The sequence below is a fragment of the Mus pahari genome, chromosome 20 (assembly GCF_900095145.1).
Source record: "Mus pahari chromosome 20, PAHARI_EIJ_v1.1, whole genome shotgun sequence".
Lineage (NCBI taxonomy): Eukaryota > Metazoa > Chordata > Mammalia > Rodentia > Muridae > Mus > Mus pahari.
In genome coordinates this window covers 15563255-15585172 of record NC_034609.1, presented here as the reverse complement: position 1 = coordinate 15585172, position 21918 = coordinate 15563255, and the positions used below count along the sequence as shown (strand labels likewise).

Below are 21918 nucleotides of genomic sequence, written 5' to 3'. Positions count from 1 at the left end.
TCTCTCCCCCTCTCTCTCTCCCCCTCTCTCTCTCCCTCTCCCTCTCTCTCCCTCCTTCCCTTCCTCCCTCCCATCTGCTGCAGGAGGAAGCCTGGCTGAGCATATATACTACCTATGAGCCTAGTAGAAAGTCAACAGTTAACTTCATCGCTACATTCTTTTAGTAGTGTTTGTTTTTACCCTAGGTTGAATTATTTCCTTCACATGTCCTTGTTTTTATTATGAATCCCTAAATTAAAAATGGTGGTTTTTCAGAAGTTGAGATAGAAGTTTTAAGACCCCATATGTATCAACTTATTTCTAGGTGGTTTCTTTAGCAGAGCTGTTGAGTAGATAATGCTTTTGCTGTGCTTCCAGTACTACTTGCTGGTAGCTGAGGGCTCATGTCCCTTAGCCTGCATTTCTGCTGTTCTTTGTAAGAACACATGTAGTCTTTATTATAAATATACTTACAGCAAGTCAAGGATCCGTCTTTTCTAACTTTCTTTCCATAATACTTTACTACTTTATTTTTAGGTATAAGATTTCAAAATGTAGATGAAGCAGAAACTGTACAACCCACGCTCACAAAATACAGCAATAGTTTACTTGAAGAAGCCAGAGGAGAAATAAGAAATTTGTATGTATTCTTTTTCATAGTCATTTTAGAACTTTGTATATTGATTATATCTTATTTGATCCTTCCTTCTCCTTTATTGTAAACGAAATTGGAGTATGTATAAATAATTTGCTTTACTAAAATACGGCTAGTTCTATGGAGTAATAATAGCCATTATATGACTTGTTCTCAGTAAAATACAAGGACTGGATAGGTTATCTAGCTGATAGCGGGATTTCTGTTCATTTTACCACCAAAGGAATAGCCTAAAGTTCCATCACTTAGAGCAGTCCCAACTTTAGAGCTTTAGAGACAACATTTTTCTTTTTTTTTTCTTTCTTAATTTTTTTTAAGACAGGTTCTTACTATGTAACCCTGGCTGTCTTAGAACTCACTCTGTAGACCAGTCTAGCCTTATACTCAAAGAGATCTGCTTGCCTCTGCCTCTCAAATGCTGAGATTAAAGGCATGTGCCACCACTACCCATCTTAGAGACAAAATTTTTATTCCCAAGAAGTTACAGATAATATTTTAGATTCTGGTTCACCCCTTTTGGGGAGGACAGAGGCATTAAGAGGAATGGCTTGAACGTTTGATACGTGGACTTCAGCTCTGGCTTTCCTGTGCTTTTTTGAGACTTGAATTTTTCATCATGTCATGGTCTCAGAAACAATCCTTCTGCCACATCCATCTTCTTTTTTCTAGTTCATCAGCGCCTAGTGGTGTGAGTGAGTTATACAAATGAACTTATCCATAAGCCTTTACCTGGATCGTCGGAACATTAAATAAGGAAAGAAAGCATTATATAAAGAGCATCAACCTTAGAACACTACCAACAAAAAATATGATACAGATTGGAAATGTTTTCTTTTGTGTGCTTTAAATACCAGTCACACTAGCAGTCAATCTGTAAAGAAAAGAAGAAATGTTTTCTCATTCTTAGATAATCAAGTGAAAAGCTAGGGTTCGTGGCAGTTTTCCCAAGGCTCACTGCACTGGGATGCTGCCAGACACGGAAGAGGTAAGGCATACTGGAAGCCCTAATGTTTGCACATTTGATGCTTACTCTCTCGCTGAAATACTAATTGCGTGATATGGCAGCTGTGCACATATAAACGAGCAAGACTTTTAAATTATTGTACAGTATTCAGTAGATGATCAGTACATACTGAACTAAATTCAACTACAGTCTATTCCATTGCCTAAAACAGGATCTTCTAAAACGCCATCTCTTGAATTGTCCCAGGTATAAGTCCCAGGGAAGTCATCACTTTGGGTCTGTCACTATGTCACTCTATACAAAGGGAGAAAAGCTACTTTATTAACTTTTGCTTGCCCTGTATTATAGTAAACAACCATCCTTGCATGGCCTTTAAGTACTACAAATTTCTCCTCAATCTGCAAATTCTTATCAAGACTCTTCATTTCAGAGAAAATGTTATTCAGTCACAGAGAGGCCAGATAGAAGAGTTAGAGCACTTGGCAGAGATCCTGAAAACTCAGTTGAAGAGAAAAGAAAATGAAATCGAGTTATCTCTTCTTCAGCTTCGAGAACAGCAAGCTACAGATCAGAGGTATGTTAAAGCTGAAATGTCACTTTGATATGCTCAAAATTAATTTAAATAATTTATCAAGACCCATGAAAATCTAAATCGTGATCCGAAATCCAAACCATTTTAAAACTCTATTTCTATTTAATATTCTTTGGGTAGAAATTCTGTAGACCTACTAACAGTATGAAGTACTCCTGTGAAGAAAGGGTGGTTTTCCCTAGCTGTCCTATGGCTGGCACATATAAACATATTGTCTTTGTTTGTGTACCCCCACTTGTCTAGACTTCAAAATTTACACCATGAGTGACCAGAGCTGTAATGTTGTACCGTGTGTAGTCATCCAGTCTTACGTACGGCTTTGTTCAGACTTGTGGTTCCATGGTGCTGCAGCAGTTTGTAACCACAAAGATGCATGTCTCCTTGTACTCAGTTTGCAAGAAAATCCCACATTGTTGTGGTTTATGGTGCACCTTGGCAGTATTTCCTTACCACCATTCATTTTTAAATGTTTTATAAAATAATATTTTTGTTCCTGTCTCCCTTTGTGAATTTTTGGTTCTGATCCCATTTGTTGATTATTTTGTGTTGACATTGTGCATTGAACAAGACTTTTGTTCACTTACCTTCTGCTCTTCACAGTCTTTTCTTTTGACAAAACTGAAGACAGTAGCTTATGGAATATATATATGAGAGAGAGACAGAGACAGAGAGACAGAGAGAGCTTCAACAGTTACTAGCATCTTACCAGTCTTACTCCATCTAAACTTACACTTTTATTTCTGTCAATTAGCTAGCCCCAGCCACACAGTCACTCACAAACACTTGAGGTGGTATCTCTGTACTCAACAAAATTAATAGTCATTCTCTCATAGCACCTAACAGCCAGTTTCTTTTCAGACTTACCTAAAGATACCTTTCTGCTATCATTTTAGTGGACCCCAAATAAAATCCAAACATTGCCTTTGGTGGTGGTATCTCTTTTGTTTTTGTGAGATATCTCATAATGTTCTTAAAATCAAATTTAGTGACTTGACTTCTGTTTCCTCTTTGTGAACTATCTGATACTCTGTGGTCGGGCAGCAAGTGCCTTTCCCACTGAATCATGTCCCCAGCCCTAATCGTGTGTAAACAAACTAACCCTACGTGGTAATATGTGAAGAATATGAGGAAAGAATGTGTAGTTATAGACTTAGGAGGTTTTAAGGATTTTTTCTTTTAATTTTTTATATGTATAGCTGATTTGACTGCATGTATGTATGTATGTATGTATGTATGTGCATCACATGTCTGGGGCACATGAAGTCCAGAAGAAGGCACTGAATCCCCAGGAACTGGAGCTACAGGTGCTTGTGAGCTACTATAGTGGTGCTGTGAATCAAACTCAGTCCCCGGAGGAGCAGCCAGTGCTGCGAATACTCAGCCAGTTCTCCATCGCTCTTGTTTATTTGTGTTTATGTCTACTAAAAAATACATGAAAAACCTTAGATTTAAAAGATTAGTATAATTTCAAATAAATTCTCCTAAAAGCAGTGTGTAAAACTACATTATATAAGGAGATCTTAATGTCTAGTTAAATCATATAGCATTCTTTTAGCATAGCAGAAGAAAGATGAAATTTTTGAGAAATATATGTAAATTAGGGGCATAATTAAAAACCTGGCTTTACATCAGTTTGAGTAACTAGGTATTAATCACGTTCCCTAGAAAGAACTGCTTTAGACTCCACCTCCTTACAAAACAGGGATGGTTCCTGGTAACAAACAAGGCCACAGGACCAGGCCTCATACCTGAATGTGCTTTCTTAGTATTATTACAAAATGCACAGTGGGGCTCAGTCAGTAAAGTGCTTGCATGCAAACATGACGATCAGCATTTGGATCCTAAGCACCCATGTAGAAGGCCAGGCATGGCAGCATGTGCCTGCGAGCCTAGAGCCGAGAAGGCAGAAATAAGAGAATCTCTGGGACTCAGTAGCTAGCCACTAAGCTCCAGGTTCAGTGAAAAATCCTATCTCAAAAACTAAGGTGGAGAAAGAGAGGTGCCAAATATGTGTCTCTCTGTACTGCACCTTCACACACATACACAAAAGCCCCAGCATGCAGTTTTACTTGGGGCAGGTTCAGGCTTGGACATGTCCCTGACAGTTTTACTCAATAGTTAGGTGAAAGGTGATCAGGAACCACTCTCCCTACTGTATTCCTCTAGGTACCAGACAACAAGATGGACTGTGTTAACTGTTCCTCTTCCAGATGGAGCTGATCACCTTAGACCTAGACTTGAGGAATCACTGAGAAGGAAATACTGAGGTCCTTCAGTCCTGGGCCAGAGCAGGGCAGGAAGAGATTGGCAGGCATGGCCACATGCTTTCAGACTCTAAATGTGGCCAACAAACAACAGAGCATTGTACCTGAACACTGAGCCATGGCCCTCCATGGGACTAGATAATTCATATAAGAAAGTCTCTCTTTTTATCACATCAACTCTTAGAAGCAGAAACAAAATTAAGTGCAAAGGAAAATTGCTACAGAAGCCAAAGATTGCTAAGAAGCCTTACCTCAATGATTTTATAAAACTGAAAATACATGTTTGCTTAAAAGGAAAGATACCTCTGTTGAATAGCATACTGTTTCTTGAATACAGTTTTTTAAACAAAAGAAATAAAATAAAGGTCTTCAAGGATTTTTAAAAATTAAGTTTACTTAATAGCAATTTTTGAGGCTAATAGAAAATTATTGAAAAACTTGGGGAAATGTAAAACTTGGTATAATTTACTATAGAGAGAAATCACAAAATGGAAAACATATTTGAACTTCTCTTCCACTGGTACATTATTTCAGATTTGAAATTCTAGAAGTCTGATCTGGATGTTGGACCCCTTGTTCTCAAGCATGAACCTAGCGTGGCTGTAATCTGCAGAGTGGCGGCACTCAGTATTTATGGCAAAGAGCCTTTCATAGCACAGTACAGAAACTCTCCGTAGTATGTGTTTAATAGACCAGTTTGGTTTGGCATCAGCTTGACATAAACTTTTGGTTATCCAAAGCCCTTAATTGCTTTGAAGTTAAATCCCAGTGCTGCTCTTTTTTATTAAAGTCATGTTTTTTCCTGTTGTTGTGGTCTATTTTGGAAGACTGAGTTGTGATTTTTGCATATGTTCTACATAATGCCTCATTAGCAAAAAATCTTGTATCATTTACAAGTAGCCTGAATGTCTGTTGTTTTGAACAAAAATCCATATTAAAATTTAAACAATATAAAAATGCACATTTTCTGCTTATTAAAAAGGCTGTCTTAAATTAAATGCAAAGCATTAACCAGCAAACACATGTACGTGAACATTAAAATCAGAACAGTTTTACCTTTTATTTACTTTTTTCAACTCCAAAAATATTTATTCCCTTAGCAAATGTGTAACTAGTTTGTACTTTCTTTAAAAATAAATATTAGGGTACTATTTATCTTCTTAATTAAAAATCATGTAAGTACCATTATGTCCCAAGGGAGGAAATGTAACCCATATATGTTTCAGACTCTTACTTGCCCTGTTCCCTTTGGCAGACAGCAGACTGTCAAATCTTAAAACTAAGAGGTTCTTTGCAGCCGTACATTATAAGAAACAGCTTGGCCTTTGGGATTCTCTCTTCCTTTTGCACAGACAAGATTACTTCCTAGCACTCTAAGTTCTCCCCCACATTTCACTTGGAAAGCAGTAAACCTGCTGAAAAAAAACAGAGTAGTCAGATGAGCACCCATGCCTTTCACCTTTACCTTATCTAAGTGGTAAAGGAGCCTGTTTCTGGGTTGTGCTACTGCATAAACCCTTCTCCTCGGATCTCTCCTCTTTTTCTTCTCTCTCTCTCTCTCTCTCTCTCTCTCTCTCTCTCTCTCTCTCTCTCTCTCTCTCTCTCTCTCTCTGTCTCCTCCCTCCTCCCCTACATTCCTCTCCTCCCTTGCCTCCGTCGTCTCTCCCTTTCCTGTTAGAAAGGTGCTTTTGTTACACCATCTGCCCTACACTTCGGAGATCTTAAAGTGTTGGAGGTCCTCCTACATAACAGTTATTCAGAACCTTTAATGAGCAAGCCAGTAGCATCACTCACTACTCAGTCCAAGTCAGGAGGCAATTTGTTCTGATTGGTCCAATGTCCTTTATTGCTTTGTTTTTTCGGTAGTATATTTTGTTTTGTTTTGTTTTCATCTAGGGTGCAATGAGGATCAGTGTTCATTGCCATGTCTTTTAAGTTCCCTTTATTTTAGAATGGTTCCTGCACTTTTCCAGTCCACTGACAGCTGTTTGCAGAATACCCCTCAATTTGGATTTGCCTGATTGCCGGGTCCCCTAATTAAGAGGGCACATCTGGTTCTCTGATGGAAGGATGACAGGGCCCTGGGATAGCCATGCACACATTATTATTCTGGGATGATCTGTCATTTTTAAAATACCTCCAGGTTCCCCTACTGTATTTTTTTTAATAATTTAGAATTTTTCTAGCAACAAATATTATACCCAAATACCATATTCTTTTGTCCCTGTGGCTTTTCTTCCTTCCTTTCTTTCTCTCTTTCTTTCTTTTTTTATTAATACTATCTAAGACTTTTCTGGATAGCAGCTTAACACATTTTTCCAGTGCTCATGTAAATTGTTGAACCTACAACTAGTGAGTTAGCATACATGTCACAGTGCATGGAAAATGAATACTTAGGAAGGACTATTTTAAAAAGAGAAAGTCACTTAAAAGAGAAATGTTTAGGTCTTAAAACTAGACTCGAGTGTTGACTCAATCACCTAAACACTTTGTCCAACTTCTTTATTTCTCTCATAAATGAGCAAAGAAATGGGTAGGTAGTTCTCCACCCTGTAAATAAGTCATGTACCCACAAGACATTGTATAGCTGAATAATTTCCCATTTTATACTCATCAGAACTGCTATCATTCCATTTATTCTTTCAGATAATTGTGAAATAACCTCTTTTTACACTGTATTAGAGTAATTCTATAAAGCAGAATTTAAAAAATAAAAAACCCTTCAGTTCACTTTTGCAAAGTTAATAGCCAGTAAAAAGCACATTTCCCACTGAGCTTTTGGAAATACTAAAAAGTCCCAGATTCCCATGCTTGTTACAATAAACTTCCAATTGAAGTCCATTAAACCTGATCCTAAACATGGCCATCTCTAGAAGGTAAGCCAAGATTTGGGCGACTCTTGCCCCAGGCCAGCACTGGGGCATGCCTGTTCTCTTCACATCAGTGTAAGAACAAGCATCCAGAAAGTCTGTCAGCTGTCCCCTCCATTCCTGTGGACAGTGACAGTAAGAAAATACTGAAGCTGTGGCTTGTGCTTTGCCCCAACACCAGGAGAATTATGCTGTATTAGCAAACTAAACTTACATAGACACGTGTTCCTTTATGCAGTCTTAAATAGGGGAGCCATATGCACCCATAATCGCAGGGAGTGATTTTGAGCAAAACCATTACCCTGCACATCCATTCGTGACAATTTTAGAGAAAGTCAGTCTGCTTGATTTACTAGATGTGTCTATAGTCCTCTTGAAAATATCCTTGCTAGTGTTTTGTTTGTTTGTTTTTTCATTTATTGGTGATCCACATTTCTTTCAACAATATGATAATCAAGTTTCTACAACTGTTTAAAAGGAATATTAAAATGTTCTTAACTCTGAGATTGTTTTTAGCCTTATCCTTCGGACTCAGCCAGAATAAAAGTATTATTCACAGTGATCTTTCCATTCTGTCTAATAAACATGTGACCTCACTGCTTCCCAGAATCTCCCAGCACAGCTTGTGTGTAACAGGTCTCTCCCCATCCTCTGTACTATGCTGCTCATACGCCTTACTGTAGCAAGGAATGAAATGTAGTGGGTAACGAGGGGAGGGGAGCCTCTGGGGAGCACAATATATGAGGCTTCAACTGGAGCAAAGATTTCTGCTTCTTACTCTTTCATAGTAGACTATTCATTACATACCCCACTGAAAGTTTTCTTTCTCCAGTGTATCTGGGGTTTTAGGTTTCTGGATTTATTATGGCGCCCAGTAGCAAAGCTGGAGTCAAGTGTTTTCAAGGCTTCCACTCGAAATTATTTTTTTCAGAGTTTATTGCTTGACTGTTTCAAATTATACAGGAGAAAGTTGGCACACAGGTTGTTGAGCTGGGTTGCTTTTTTTCAACATAAAGTCTAATTTATTTCAGCTTGTTTTTAATCTAGAGAGGAGCCAACAACTTTTCTCATAGTTTCAGAAGATCTGATCACAATTCTAAATCATGTCTATAAAAAGAGAAAGCCAAAAAGAAAGTAAAGTAAGTGCATTCTCCAGCTTAACTTTTTATCATTTTTCAAAATCCTTGTTTAGCTTTTGAGAAATATGTTTACAAAGCATTTAATTAGAATGCTTGATATTTCTGCCGGTTATCTTACCATACATAATGTAGCTCATAGATATTGCTGTACATCTGTCAGAGTCCATCTGAGTGTTTTCCCATGCATTGTTCTGTTAGAACATCATCTTCCTGAAGATCTGTTCCTATGTATGTAAAGAGACAATCAGTGATCTTATGAGGCGATCTCTGAATATATTGCTGATATATTACTCCTCTACCTCTTTCTCAAAGGAAGTCAGCCTGAGATTTTGTTCCACAGACATCTCGGTCTTTAACTGGCTGAATAGTGATGCCTGTTGCTCGCTTACTTCCGGCATCCTCATCAACCTTTTGTGACATCTCTCTCCCTTACTATCGCCTCCATCCTTCATCTTTCCCTAGAGTTCATCCATGTGAAAATGTTGAGTTGTTCATCTGGTCTGAAGTGACTCAGTTGTACATCATTACCACCAGGCCACCAGTATTACGTGGCTGATTTTAATGTGGGCATACTTTATATCTCTGACCAGCACTTGTATGTGACAAATTATCACCTTCAGATTACGTCCTCAGAGATCATGCTTTGTGATACGAGTGCCTATTAACTGCCAAGCCTTTTCATGGAAGTGGGGGTTTTGCAATGTCCAGAGTATCTGTGCTCTGTGGTAAACTGACCGAGTGCCATATTATTATTGCTGTTTCCAAATACAATTATGTTCATGCCTAGTGTTGGGCATCCTTAGTATAAAATGCTTTGCCTCTTTTCTAAGCAATATTTTGGAAAGTCCATACCCCAAGGTGTTCAGTGAAATGCTCAGTGGAACTCCACCAGTCTAAACATTACAATGTTTAAAACCCTTGCTCTCGTTTGCCATACAAAGAGTATTCAGCGTTATGTTTAGGAATGCTGTAACAATGAGCTGACTGCTAAGATTAAATTGCTTGCTATTGACATTTATTTAAAAATGTATTTGATTCTTCTTGGGAATTTTACTTTCAAACAAAATATCAGAGTAACTGCCTGGATTTGATCCTTAGCTCCCTCTTTCCCCCAGTAAAAAGAGTGAAAAACTGAGAAAGGATCTAGAGAGATGGCTCTGGCTGTTCTCCCAGAGGACCTGGGTTCCAGTGCCAGGACCCATACTGCAGCCTGTAACCATCTGTAACTCCAGACCCAGGGTATCTGATGCCCTCTGCCCTCTGGGGGGTTACTAGACACACACCTGGTGCATAGACATACATATATTTTTGAATCATATTCTATCCTGTATCATAAATGCTACACATTATTGAGTAGGTTAAATCAACTGGGGAAAATAAGTACATTGTATTTTGATTTCAATTTTTTTGTATTTTGAGTGAAAATGGGTTTTGAATTTTTTCTTTATATTTTATTTAAAATACATTTTCTTCATAGTTTAATGAAAAAATGTAACAACAAGGAAAATAGCAATAAGCACACAGTTTTCTCTATGCTCAGAAGTGCTAGATAACTTGTTTTAGACACATAATTATTTTAACATTGTGTTAAGACTGTGCCCTGGGAAAGATCCAAGTTCTTGGACTTGTTTATCTTCTGTGTGAGGACAACTAACTGTGCAATGCCAAAATACAATGAACTTTCAAATATCAAAGAGGAGAATGAAGTATTTCAAGTCCTCAGCTGGTTTACAGATGTGTGAGCTCTGTAGTGCGTTTGCTGGTTCCATCGGGCCTTGTGACAATGTTTCCAATATGTGCATACTAGGTAAGCCTTAGAAGTAAAATTACTTAGTTTAAATGCTGAAATAATTTTCTGAATTTAAAATTTTTACCTTTATATTTTTTAAAGTGAAGTCTTAAAATCAATGCCTCACAATTTAAAAAAAAAAAAAAAAAGAAGTTTAAATGAGGCATTAAATTAAGGAACCTTTTTTCTGTCAAGAAAATAAATGCCTTCTGAGAACAGGTATTCATTTAGATCTATGATTAACCTTTAACAAGATCTTCCTGTTAAATTCTACATTTGCTTTAATCTCAGTAGGAAAAATACGAAATAGTATTGCAGCATATAAGGTTTCTATATACCCTGTGGACATCAAATAATCTCTTACAGCTAAAGGCACAGCTGCAACATATTTAAATGCCAGCTTTGGGCATTGTTAGTATAAAATGCTAAGTCACTTATTGGGAAATGTTTTGAAAAGTTGAAACTCCAAGAGGGAACTCCAATAAATGATAATCTGTGATACTGCATGTGCGGAGGGCGTGGTAGGGAGTGACTGATGCCACTGCCTCTCCTGCACTCACAGGAGGAACAGAGCAGCCCTTTAAGGAAGCATAAAGGTCGCTGGTAGATGCTGCTGCCTGAAAACTGACGGGTTTGTGTAGTCTTTCAAAACATCCTAAAGTGGCTGTCGGTCTTTATTATGAGTGTGATGAAGCCAGCATTGCCGTCAAGTTTGGAAGCTCGGATGGTCTGTTTAAGCACCTGCCAGGCTGGATACTGTCTAGTTCCTAAATAATCTGCCATAAATTACAATGACAGAAAATTTAAGTGACTTGAATATGTACAAGTAAATCAACCATAGTTGGTATATGTATGTGCGTGTGTGTGTGTGTGTGTGTGTGTGTGTGTGGCTTTTGTTTTCCTTTTAACTAGTATTTTAACTTTTTTCTTTCTCTTAAACACAACTTTGAAGGTCAAATATTCGGGACAATGTAGAAATGATTAAGCTTCATAAACAACTAGTGGAGAAAAGCAATGCTCTTTCAGTCATAGAAGGAAAATTTATTCAGCTTCAAGAGGTACTGTGATTATTCTATTTGCAGATGAAAAGAATTCAACAATTTTTTAATAATGGTCATGCTAAAATTTTATTTTTAATGTTTGCTATATTAAATGTATGTAACTTCTCTTTGTATGTTATTCATGAAAGTTACCAAGAAGCCACTTGGGTTTTTATAAATATCTAAATCATTTTAATAAGTGCATCTGTCATAAATCCTCTCATACCAGGAACATTCCTTCTCAGCTCATAATGTACCCGCAGCACTGAGGATGTCTCTGTACTAGCACAGGCCTTCACTTTCTCATGTGTGCAATAAAGACCAGAGTTACGAAGAGCTCAATAATTACATCTGATAAATCTTTCTTTGATATGGATTTTGTTTTGTTTTGCTTTGTGTTTCTTTGGTCACCACCATTATCAGAAGGTATTTGAGTACCCCTGGTGTCAGCTGTCAGTTATTTCTCTGGAGCCTTGACAGCTCAGGCAGACCGTACTCAGGCTTCCCACCCTTAGGATGGTTTTCAAGTGACTGTGGGAACAGGGATGTGCCAGCACAGGCTACTATTTATTGGTACTGCATAATTAACGGAAGTTCTAGAATTAATGAGCTCCAAACATCCCAGATGGTCAGAATTTATATTAAGTCATGCTTTCTTTGAAGTACAGACACAAGGAAAGCTGTACATTGTTGTGAAGTTCAGGGTCATATGATGTGTGCTTCACTATTGGAGTCAATAGTTAAATGCCTTTCAGCTATACCCTGAGTGATGTCTTCCAACCTATAGGTACCTCCTTTAATTCTAAGTATAACTACCTTCTGTAGAGAAACAAGAATTTATAGGAGAGGGAACTGTTTTGTGAGGGGGAGTGTTAGTCGCCTTTGTCCGTGTGCAGACAGGTCTCTCTCCACAGAAAGTACCTGAAGGAGAAAGCAGTTCAAAATGAGGAGTTAAGACAGGAGTTGAAAAATGATTTTAGATTCTCCGACTTCCTTGGCTATCTTGATTGCCATGTAACAGTGACCCCTGGTGTATTTGTTCAAAGAATAAAATAACCAGCGTCTGCTACAGTGCAGGTACATCACATCTTTCGGAGAGTAGTGTAGAGACAAGTCTCGAGGGGTTGTAGCCAACAGCTTCGATGACATGGGATGCTCAAAGGAAAGACTGTAAAGGCAGCATGCTATGATAGTATAGTGGTGATGAGAGCCAATCTGAAGTTCTCTAATCTGGCTTAAAGGTCAGATGTCTTTTAGGTGCTCTAAGAAAGCCTTCACTAGGACTTACACAGGGGAGGTAGTTCACATTATGATCAAATGGTGTCTACAAAAGACCTTATTATAAATATTAACCTGTTATTTATTCTAAAAACCATATGGCATTTAAGTATGTGAAATTGAATATAAAGCATGTTCACATATGAACTTTTTTAAAAATTAAGAAGGGTTTATTTTGCAGAATTATGTTTTGCAGAATAAATATTTTTGCAGAATTAAAAACTTACTTGTATTAAAATTAGTATTAAAAACATTCAACATTGTTTATTTATGCTCTGATGGCAAATCCTTCCCATTTCCATGTCTGTGATCAGCAGTTTTTGACCCATGCTGAAGCATTTTTAGACATGCCCAACCGCTATAGCCATAGTAAAAAGGGAAAAAATTACTGAAACCATTTGACTTACTGGTTACTATCAACTAGTCAAAACCTACAGACAAATAAAAGGGAAGACCATTTGCATTGTGTGATGGCCGAGTGACCTTGTCTTTCTTTGTATCACACGGACGTTGTTTATAACTTGAAAAATAAATTGTGCAATGTAAATGTCCAGGGTAAAGCCAGGGATAGACTTGTAATCAACTTTTCAGAGTCTGATGTTAAAAATGCTTAAGTTTTCTCTCTGTTTTGTAGAAGCAAAGAACACTCAGGATCAGCCATGATGCCTTGATGGCCAATGGAGATGAGCTGAACACACAGCTTAAGGAGCAGCGTCTGAAGTGCTGCAGCCTTGAGAAGCAGCTACACTCAGTGAGATTTTCAGAAAGGAGAGTAGAGGAGGTGAGCTCCAGGGGCCTGCAGTCATTTGCTGCATGACAATTTCTCCAGAACTGTTTTGAAAGTAGAAGAGAAACAGTTCAAAAACTGAATTCATGTCAAAATCCTGAACTATGGGGTTTGGTATTTTGAGTGCAGCAGGATAGAGTAGCTAGTACAGAATGTGAATGGCGAACGGATCTGTAAAAATACCTGCAAACATGCTGAGAGTCGCTGCTTATCTAGGGATAAAGAGCCTGGAGCAAAACGAAAAGTAACATGATAGCTCGTGGCCTGAAGTGCAGAGCGTTCCTAAACTTTGAGACACAAGGACGAAATTAGAGGAATGACGGATTTCTAAGGGAGATGCTGTGCTCTGCTATGTCGGCAATCTTGTGAAATTATCTTTCTCAGGGAGGTTGTTTGAAAACTTACCCTTCTAGTAACTGTTGCCGTTTATAGCTCCCAACTAGCACAGTATTTTTTTCTAAAGTCTGTTAAACTTATTCAAAGAGAATATTGAAAATAAAGAATTTTAAGTACTTTGTTCCATAGAAAAAAAGTGACAACAGAACATATTTATTAATAAAACCTTCAATACTACAGTATAACAATTCACATTTTAATCATAATGATCTAATTAAATTACAATGTTATCTAAAAATTTTTTCTGAAAATTTTATTCACTAGGATGAAATAAGGAATAAAATTTTCGCTATTCTTAAGAGAATACAATTTTAGTTATTCTTAGAATATGCTACTATTTATAGATTCCAGGTAGCAAGAGAAATTGTGTCCTTAAATTAAATAGTTACTAACAAACTTGTTTGAACCATGAACTCAAAGAATAGTTAATACTCATTTTTATGGGTCAATTGGAAATTAATACAAAATGAACATAATGATGGAATTCATCATGGTAGAAAGTAAAATATATTGTGTTTCCCGGGACTTAAGAGAAAGCTCTTAACACATTCTTTATTGAGTTCTGGCTCATGTTGTCATAAAGTAGTGCACACGTTTCTACTAAATTAAAACGGGAATATTAATTTAGTGTTTATTTAACGACATGGAAGAAATCAACACTGAATTGAATGCAGGCTCTGTGTGTGCTGTAGTCAGCAGCTGCAGGGGAGGAGTCGGGTCAGAAATGAGTGGCGGGCCTCGCCTGGTTTTCTTACCATGTGGGTTGATATGATAATCACTTAATGTCTAACTTTATTTTCAGAGTCCAGAGTGCTAACCCTGAACCATGAAAACTCTTTGTAATTTTATTTTCATTTTAGCTGCAGGATAGAATTAATGATTTAGAAAAGGAGCGAGAACTTTTAAAGGAAAACTATGATAAACTTTATAACAGGTAAATAACAACTCTATGTGTTCCCTTCTTTTTTGAGCTCTTTTAATCAAAGCGTTATTGTTATATATCTGATAATGATTTTAGAACTAGCAACAGATCATGACAAGAAGAATAAGCTTTTTAAAGGCATTAGTCACTAGTTTTTAACTGAGCTGTAGCCTGTCATCTCTCGGAGAACCAGGTTGTTTGTTGTGAGTACTAGGCAGTGTCCCTTGTTGACTAGAGGTGGGTCGATCATGTGGGATGGTCTGCATCCATTCCTGTAAGTCCTCACAGCACCATGGACTTCCAGAGTCTGTATGCTCAGGTTACAGACAAGGAAGGTAGACAAGGGGTGGACCTGTCACAGGCACTGTGCACTCTTGAAGAGTGATGGCTTCTGAAGACCTGAAGAAGTTCTTTGAGCTTCAGCCTTTTCTAATGGGCTTTCAGAAGACAGCAAATGTGGTCTGCGGAGGTTATCTTGCATTTATTTATGTTCCTTATAAAGAGAAACTCGAGTACCTCAGAGCAAGATGAGTTTGGAAGAACTACTTTCAGTTTTTAATGTTTCATAATTACAGTACTTTAGAAAATAACCCCTTCTGGTAATATTTGAAACAAAATTCTCCTCCATTGCTAAGTCTGGTTAAATGATTCTGATATGTCCATTGATGTTTCTGTGTAATTGTTACCGTTATATTTCAGTATGTGTGGTGGTAAGTGTGGAATAAGATAGAAATAACATGTTTAAATATGTTTTATCTGATATGCAACCATTGCTTCATATCGATAATGTACTGAAACCTCAGAAAATGGTATCTGTGCTATAAATATACCTTGAATCTTTTAATTGAATGTTTTATAAATTAGTATACATTTAAATTTTTTAATTCTTACAGAAAGTGTGGGGAATTTTGGTTATATGGAAACATGATCTCAGTCAGTATTGAGCATTATTTCAATGCTTTGTACCTTTTTTTTTTTTTGTCTATTTGTTAAGGATTAGCAACAATAGGATACCAATTAAATATTCAGGACCCTGTGGCAGAGTTAGCCTAGCCAAACATCTTTATGTGGAATTGCACAAGACTTCCTTCTAGACCATTTTGTACCAGACCCTTTCTAATTGACCTTAATTAGCTTGACCTAAGAATCTATTATACCTCCTGGTTTATATTTCCATCTCTAAGGAACTTTGTGTATATTTACATTGATGTCTCTATATGTTTTATAATCATATATTTAAAATTTCAGGTGTCCACAGAGATTTTACAATGCCCTCCTAGGTGAACAATGATGATCACCCTGTGCTTTATAAGAGAAGCAACTGAGACAGGTTCCAGACTTGTGCAGTTGTGGCATGGCTAGGGTAACCATGTAGAGCTAGACCCAATTCTTTCAACTCTAAAACTTGATATTTTTCCCCCAGTACATCACTCTCCTTGATTTTAATTGTGTTGGAAAAATCATCTGTGTGAAAAAGAAGCATCCGTAAAATAATGGACCTGTCATATATGCAGAGATGTTGATTGATTTATACATATCTTGAATATCTTGTAACTATAAATAATTTAACATAGTTAAATACAAAATGCTAAGTGTCATTTGGCCATTACTTATAAATTTCTACTTCTCTCCAACTTGAGAATTTACTGGACACATTTTCCTGGAATAGAAACATTAGACTTATCTGGGAATGATATATATGTGGAATTTTGACAAAGCATATTTTTCTCATATTTACTTAATCACCATAAAATTTTATCTTTCCATAGTAGAAGATGATCTAAGAATGTAAATCTGGCTTTGAAGGTTTTGAGGGCTTTGTTTTGTTTTGAACGTTTTGGGCTTGCTTTGCAATATTTTCAGCAGTACACTGAAGCAGATTTCATTGGGCTGCTTCCACGTAGATTTTAAATGAGTTCTATAGAAGTAACTTGCTGTAATGAGCATCAAAAAAATGTCAAAAACCCAATGGCACCTAAGCCTGAAGTCCACCCTGCTTATACTGCTGTAAGTAGAATGTCAAAATTCTCTGATCATTTTAAAAATACTCTTTCAGAAGCATAGTGAAACTACAGACATCACCATTATCCCTAGATTCTCCAGCCCCTTTCTCTCATTACACTCTTATTCATCATTGCTGAAATTAATGTTAATCAGAAACTACACACGCTACTTGTTTGCTTAGTCACAATGATAGCATGCTTTAAAAAGGGGAGCATGTGTTTGCTATTCAGAGTTGGCTGCTTTTCAGGAGAAAAAGATGATTTGCAGATTGCATTCTCATCTTCCTTTTTTAAATGAAATTTTGAATGTGTTTATTACTTGACATGTGACATATTAGAGAATCATGTGGTAAGATAAAACCCTCATGTTAGTACTTGGTATGAGACTTCTTTAATATGCTAAACATTTTTGATACAATGCCAAGAAATAAGAACTTCAAGAAATGTTCAGTTTTAAGATTCAGAATAATTTTTTGCAATTAAATTTTACTGTGTGCTAAAAGAGAAACTTCATGCAATAATATGGTAAGGCTAGGTTCCATTTCTGAAATTGGTGTAGTTTAAGTGCCAGGGAGCTAGTTAATGCAGTAGGCCTTCAACAACAGTGGATACACATAACCTGGGAAGGCCATGTGAATGCAGTACACCACACTTCTGAGCCTCTCCTACTGAACAGAATGCGTGTGTACACACACCCGCGCAAGCATCCACTTATGTGTGCAAACCACTACTGCTACCATCCACTCCCAAGTTTTCATTTTAACGCTAGGTCCAGGATTCATGTTGAAAGTGACTTTAAGGTATCAATTTTTCAAGAGACGTTGGTCTAATGGCTGTTTGTTAAATTTGACTGTTGTCGTGACCCTTTCAAGAGTTGAACAGATCAAGTTTCTAATCTGCTCAGTTTGTGAAAGAGCACTGCTAGCCACCCATAGACCGCTCATTTGTGCAGCATGAGCTCTGATTGTCTGCAGTCCTCTTGCTGAAGTACCTGTGGGTTGCTTCATGGGAGAGGGGTTTAGACTCCTTCATTTCACACAAGAACGAGGAAGGCCTGGAACGTCAAAGCAACAAAGTTTTTCTGTGAGAAAGAAGATGAGAGGGTAGAGAAGGGTTCTTTGACTTTTAGTTTGACCATATCATGTTTTAATCAAGGGTGTGTATTAACAGTATACTTGAGACCTGGGGCAGCTAGTGGATATGCTATTGAGCATAGGCACCTACCAGCCCATCCTGGAGGCTGTCACCGAACATGCCAGGGCAGTGGGAACAGACAGTTGTCCACCCTTCACTGCCCCTGGTGGTAAATACAGAACATTTCCATGAATAAAACGTTCTTAAATACGCTCCTCATATGCAGATTTAATCATGTATACAGCCCTTACAATGAAAATGGAGCCAGATGTGGTTCACCATTTATAGCTACGCAGATGGCTCCAAGCATAGAGGAATATAGTAAATTCAAAAGGAATTCCTCATGAAACTGCAGTGGAATGTAGGCCTAAATTTAGAGGGAAGATAGCAGCGGGCTAAATTCAGATTGACTTATGCTGATTTACACTAGTATTTTGTGGGTTTGGAAAAACCAGGCTGCTAAATTGCTCTTAATTTAAACACACACCGCTTCTGATGTCCCTGCCAGATTAGCTGCTGGTGATCTTCTGCAGTGCGCACACTGTTAGAACACTACTGTTTCTAATTGCTGGCATCTGAGGGAATGTATACTTGTCCTGTTTCATCATGCTAAGTTTTTTTTTTTTCCGGGTGGTACATGTTTTTAATGATAGAAGACTCACATGTATATATGCACTTACATTCATGCATATGTATTTATTTGGCTAGACACCGAAATTATATATGTTCTTCATTTTTAAGTGAATTTGTAAAGAAATAATCTGTAGTATTTAAAAGTATATGTGTTTGATTTGGAGTTCATTTAAGTCTAAGTAATTCTACCTTTGATAAAAATTAGCTTAAGGTATTGGCATATCAGTTCTGTGGTTTTTGTTTTTAAGGATCTATGTGAAATGAGAACATTGAGAGGGGAAAACATATCATTTAGAGTGGCTTCTGAAATTCCATTTATTTTCAACCTGATCTTATTTTAAATGCAGTAAAAGTATTCAAAATGTGAAATGAATACAGATTTTTTTGAAAGTTGTGCCTTTCAGAGAAAGTATCTCTTTTGGAATGAAGCCTCAGGCCTCGTTGGCCGCCTTAAGGGCCATTCCCAGTAATACCTTTCTTTTTCATTTACTTCCTCATCAGTATAAAACCAGACTGTATAGATTTTTGTTTCATTTACTGAGTTTAGAATAAGTAGAGAGGTCAGAGCTGAGGGTGATTCCCCAGTCACGTCAAGCTTCAGAGATAATGGTTTTCTGCTGAAATGCAGATCAAAATAAGTTTTCCTGAAGTCTGGCTATCACCTGGGATGCTACAGAAACATGAGTTGCCAGGCCTCTCCCTTTGAAATGTCCCTGCGTGTCAGGGAAGCAAGCTGCTGTAGCACCGTTGTTTGCCATGTTCAGGACCCACTGGATAACGAAACGATTGTTTTCTCCCTCTGCAGCATCTAGTTATTCCTATCTCGTGTTGTCTCTAGTCTTCCATGCCTTGACTATTAGCATATTTAAGCTATAACTGACACTACATTGGGCTGCAGAGGTAACTCAGTTGGTAGAATATGTACACAGAGCCCTAGGTTCTATCTCGGCATCACATAACCATTTGTAGTGGTACACGCCTACAGTCTCAGCCCTAGAGAGGTGGGTCCCAAGCCACAAGATTCAGATAATGCTCAGCTACATCAGGAGCTCAAAACCAGCCTGTGCCAGAGACCCTGTCTCAAAAGAACAAAGTACTATGCCTTTGTTAAGGAATCAGTCATAATTCTGTCTTCATAATCTTATCTGTGTTAACAGTCAAGTTATTTGTTCTTAGCCTGTTGGATTTATTGTTAGGGTAAAGCTGCCTTTGTACCCCTTCTTAGTGTCAGTTACCCCGTGTGGTTCAGTATGTCTGCAATTATTAGACTTGCCGTTTCCTCAGAATTAAGTGTAGATCAGGTGGGCGATGTGTTTTCTTAGTATCGAGCTATCTTGTAAGTGGAGGAGGCTAGCCCTGCCTATTAGTTGCTGAGGTTTGGAGCTGTGGACTCCTCTGGAGTGTGTACAGTATCTGAATTCCTTTACTAGTCCACAAAAGCTGCACGCTGCCAACTTCTCTGGCTTTGGAGCTCTAAATTAAGGCCAGTTCCTTTGCTCATCCCACAAACTCTTTCATGTTCCCTAACCGCAGCCTGAGCAAGGCGCCTCGGTTTCAACAGCAGCAGACCAGCATATGTTTACTTAATTCCTAAGACATGATGACAGTGGTCTCTGTGCCACTAAAAGCTTTCTCTTTATTATTTTCGGGTGAAGCTGATTTCCCAGCTCTCCTTGCCTGTCACGTGTGTTTTACAGTGCCTTCAGTGCTGCCCATGAAGAGCAGTGGAAGTTAAAGGAGCAGCAGATGAAAGTGCAGATTGCTCAGCTCGAAACTGCCTTAAAATCTGATCTTACAGACAAAACTGAAGTCCTTGACAAACTAAAGACTGAAAGAGGTACATAGAAATAACCACCCATTTACTTATGCAGACATCAGATGTTTGTTTGCTGAGTCAGTCAAGACTTCATGTATGCCTACTGTCTGCCAGTCTTCCTGCTATCCTCTGGGGACACAGCAGTGCATATATATATATATATATATATATATATATATATATATATATATATATAATTATGTGGGGGAGGTATATGTATAACTTATGACATACATATATGCCTTATATGTATGCCAAAAGAATTGTTTCTCAGATTCCCTTTTATCCAAGTTGTTTTTCATTAGTTTAATATCCCTAAATTCTGATCTTTTCTTTATTTCACAGTCAAATATTTATTGAACAAGTGCTCAGCATTGTTCTAAGTTCCAAGGATACAGCAAATAAAAGACTTACTCTCATAACCCATGGAAGCCAACAGTAGTTAGAGAAGTCTGTGATGGTACAGGTAATAGCTGATGAAGTGGGGAAGATCCAAAGAAAGCCTCTTGCAGGTTTTGAAAGAGCAAACAAGAGCAACCTAATAGTGAGATGTCTATATTTATTCTACTAACCAAGATGCTATGTCAAAATGTGGCTGTTAAGGAATAATCATTAAGCATAATCATATTAGGTCTTGTCTCATAGAGTATAATGCAATTAAAGATCTGGACTGCTGTATTCCACACTGACTCATATGCATGCGCAGTGCACACAGATACACTGTGTTGGGTGAGAGATTTATATTCAAGTTTGGTACCTGTGTGTGCACTCATAAGATGTGCCCAGGAATATAGTAATAAGGTTGCTCCTTTGAAACATTTGCAAGTCAGTTACACGAGAATTTTAGAAGTTTGATTTAGCAGGCATGGTGGCACATGCCCCTAATCATAACACTCAGAAGACCAAGACAGGAGAATTGCAAATTCCAGACCCGCTTTGGGCTACATAGTAAGACCCTGTGTCAATAACAAAACAAAACAAAACAAATGGTTTAATACAGACTTAGTAAGAAAAAAATGTATTTTTAGTTAGTACTCTTACCACAGGGTCACATTTTATTGAATAAATGGAACATAATTTTTTACTTTTAATATTCCTAGAACCAGAGTGCATCCATAAGCAATAACACTTTAAAACTACTTATACATGTTTTTTACATTTCACAAGCCTAAAGTAGGAGCACAGAGTCAATGGAATCTTTATTCCAGTAGCATAGTAGTCAGGATTTATCCTCCCAGGGATTAAGTTGACTGATACATTGCATGAGTTTCTCTGGAGGAGTATGCATGGAGTTAAGTGCTGGTGTGGTTTCTGATCTGGTGGATTTCTGATGTGCACTCTTAAGTGCTTACTGGAGTGCTTTGTCGTAATAGTTGCTCAGTAAATTCTTGTTCACTGATGAAACACGAGTTCCCTTTTGCCCATTCCATTTTCCAAAACTAGATAAGTCACTCATTCTTAAAAAGACAAGGGAAATGAGAGGACAAGTAGACACTCAGCAGTTAAAGCATCATGCCTCCGACCTGAGTCTGCTTGCCCACGTTCCACAGAGAGAAAGCCACATCCTACAACTTAACTTTTGATCCCAAAATACACACATGGCCTCCACATACCCCCCCCACACACACATGGCCTCCACATACCCCCCCACACACAC

At 37.8% G+C, this 21918-nt stretch overlaps 1 protein-coding gene across 3 annotated transcripts in view; it reads left to right on the top strand.

Annotated features, from left to right (window-relative positions):
* Rpgrip1l (RPGRIP1 like) overlaps positions 1-21918 on the top strand; it is a 96226-nt gene that overhangs the window by 12022 nt on the left and 62286 nt on the right. For all 3 annotated transcript variants that reach the window (XM_021220360.2, XM_029532588.1, XM_029532585.1), the window contains exons 5-10: positions 517-619; positions 2029-2172; positions 11205-11310; positions 13205-13351; positions 14614-14687; positions 20143-20282. In XM_021220360.2, the coding sequence (XP_021076019.1) occupies positions 517-619; positions 2029-2172; positions 11205-11310; positions 13205-13351; positions 14614-14687; positions 20143-20282 (714 nt within the window). The remainder of the gene's footprint in view (positions 1-516; positions 620-2028; positions 2173-11204; positions 11311-13204; positions 13352-14613; positions 14688-20142; positions 20283-21918) is intronic.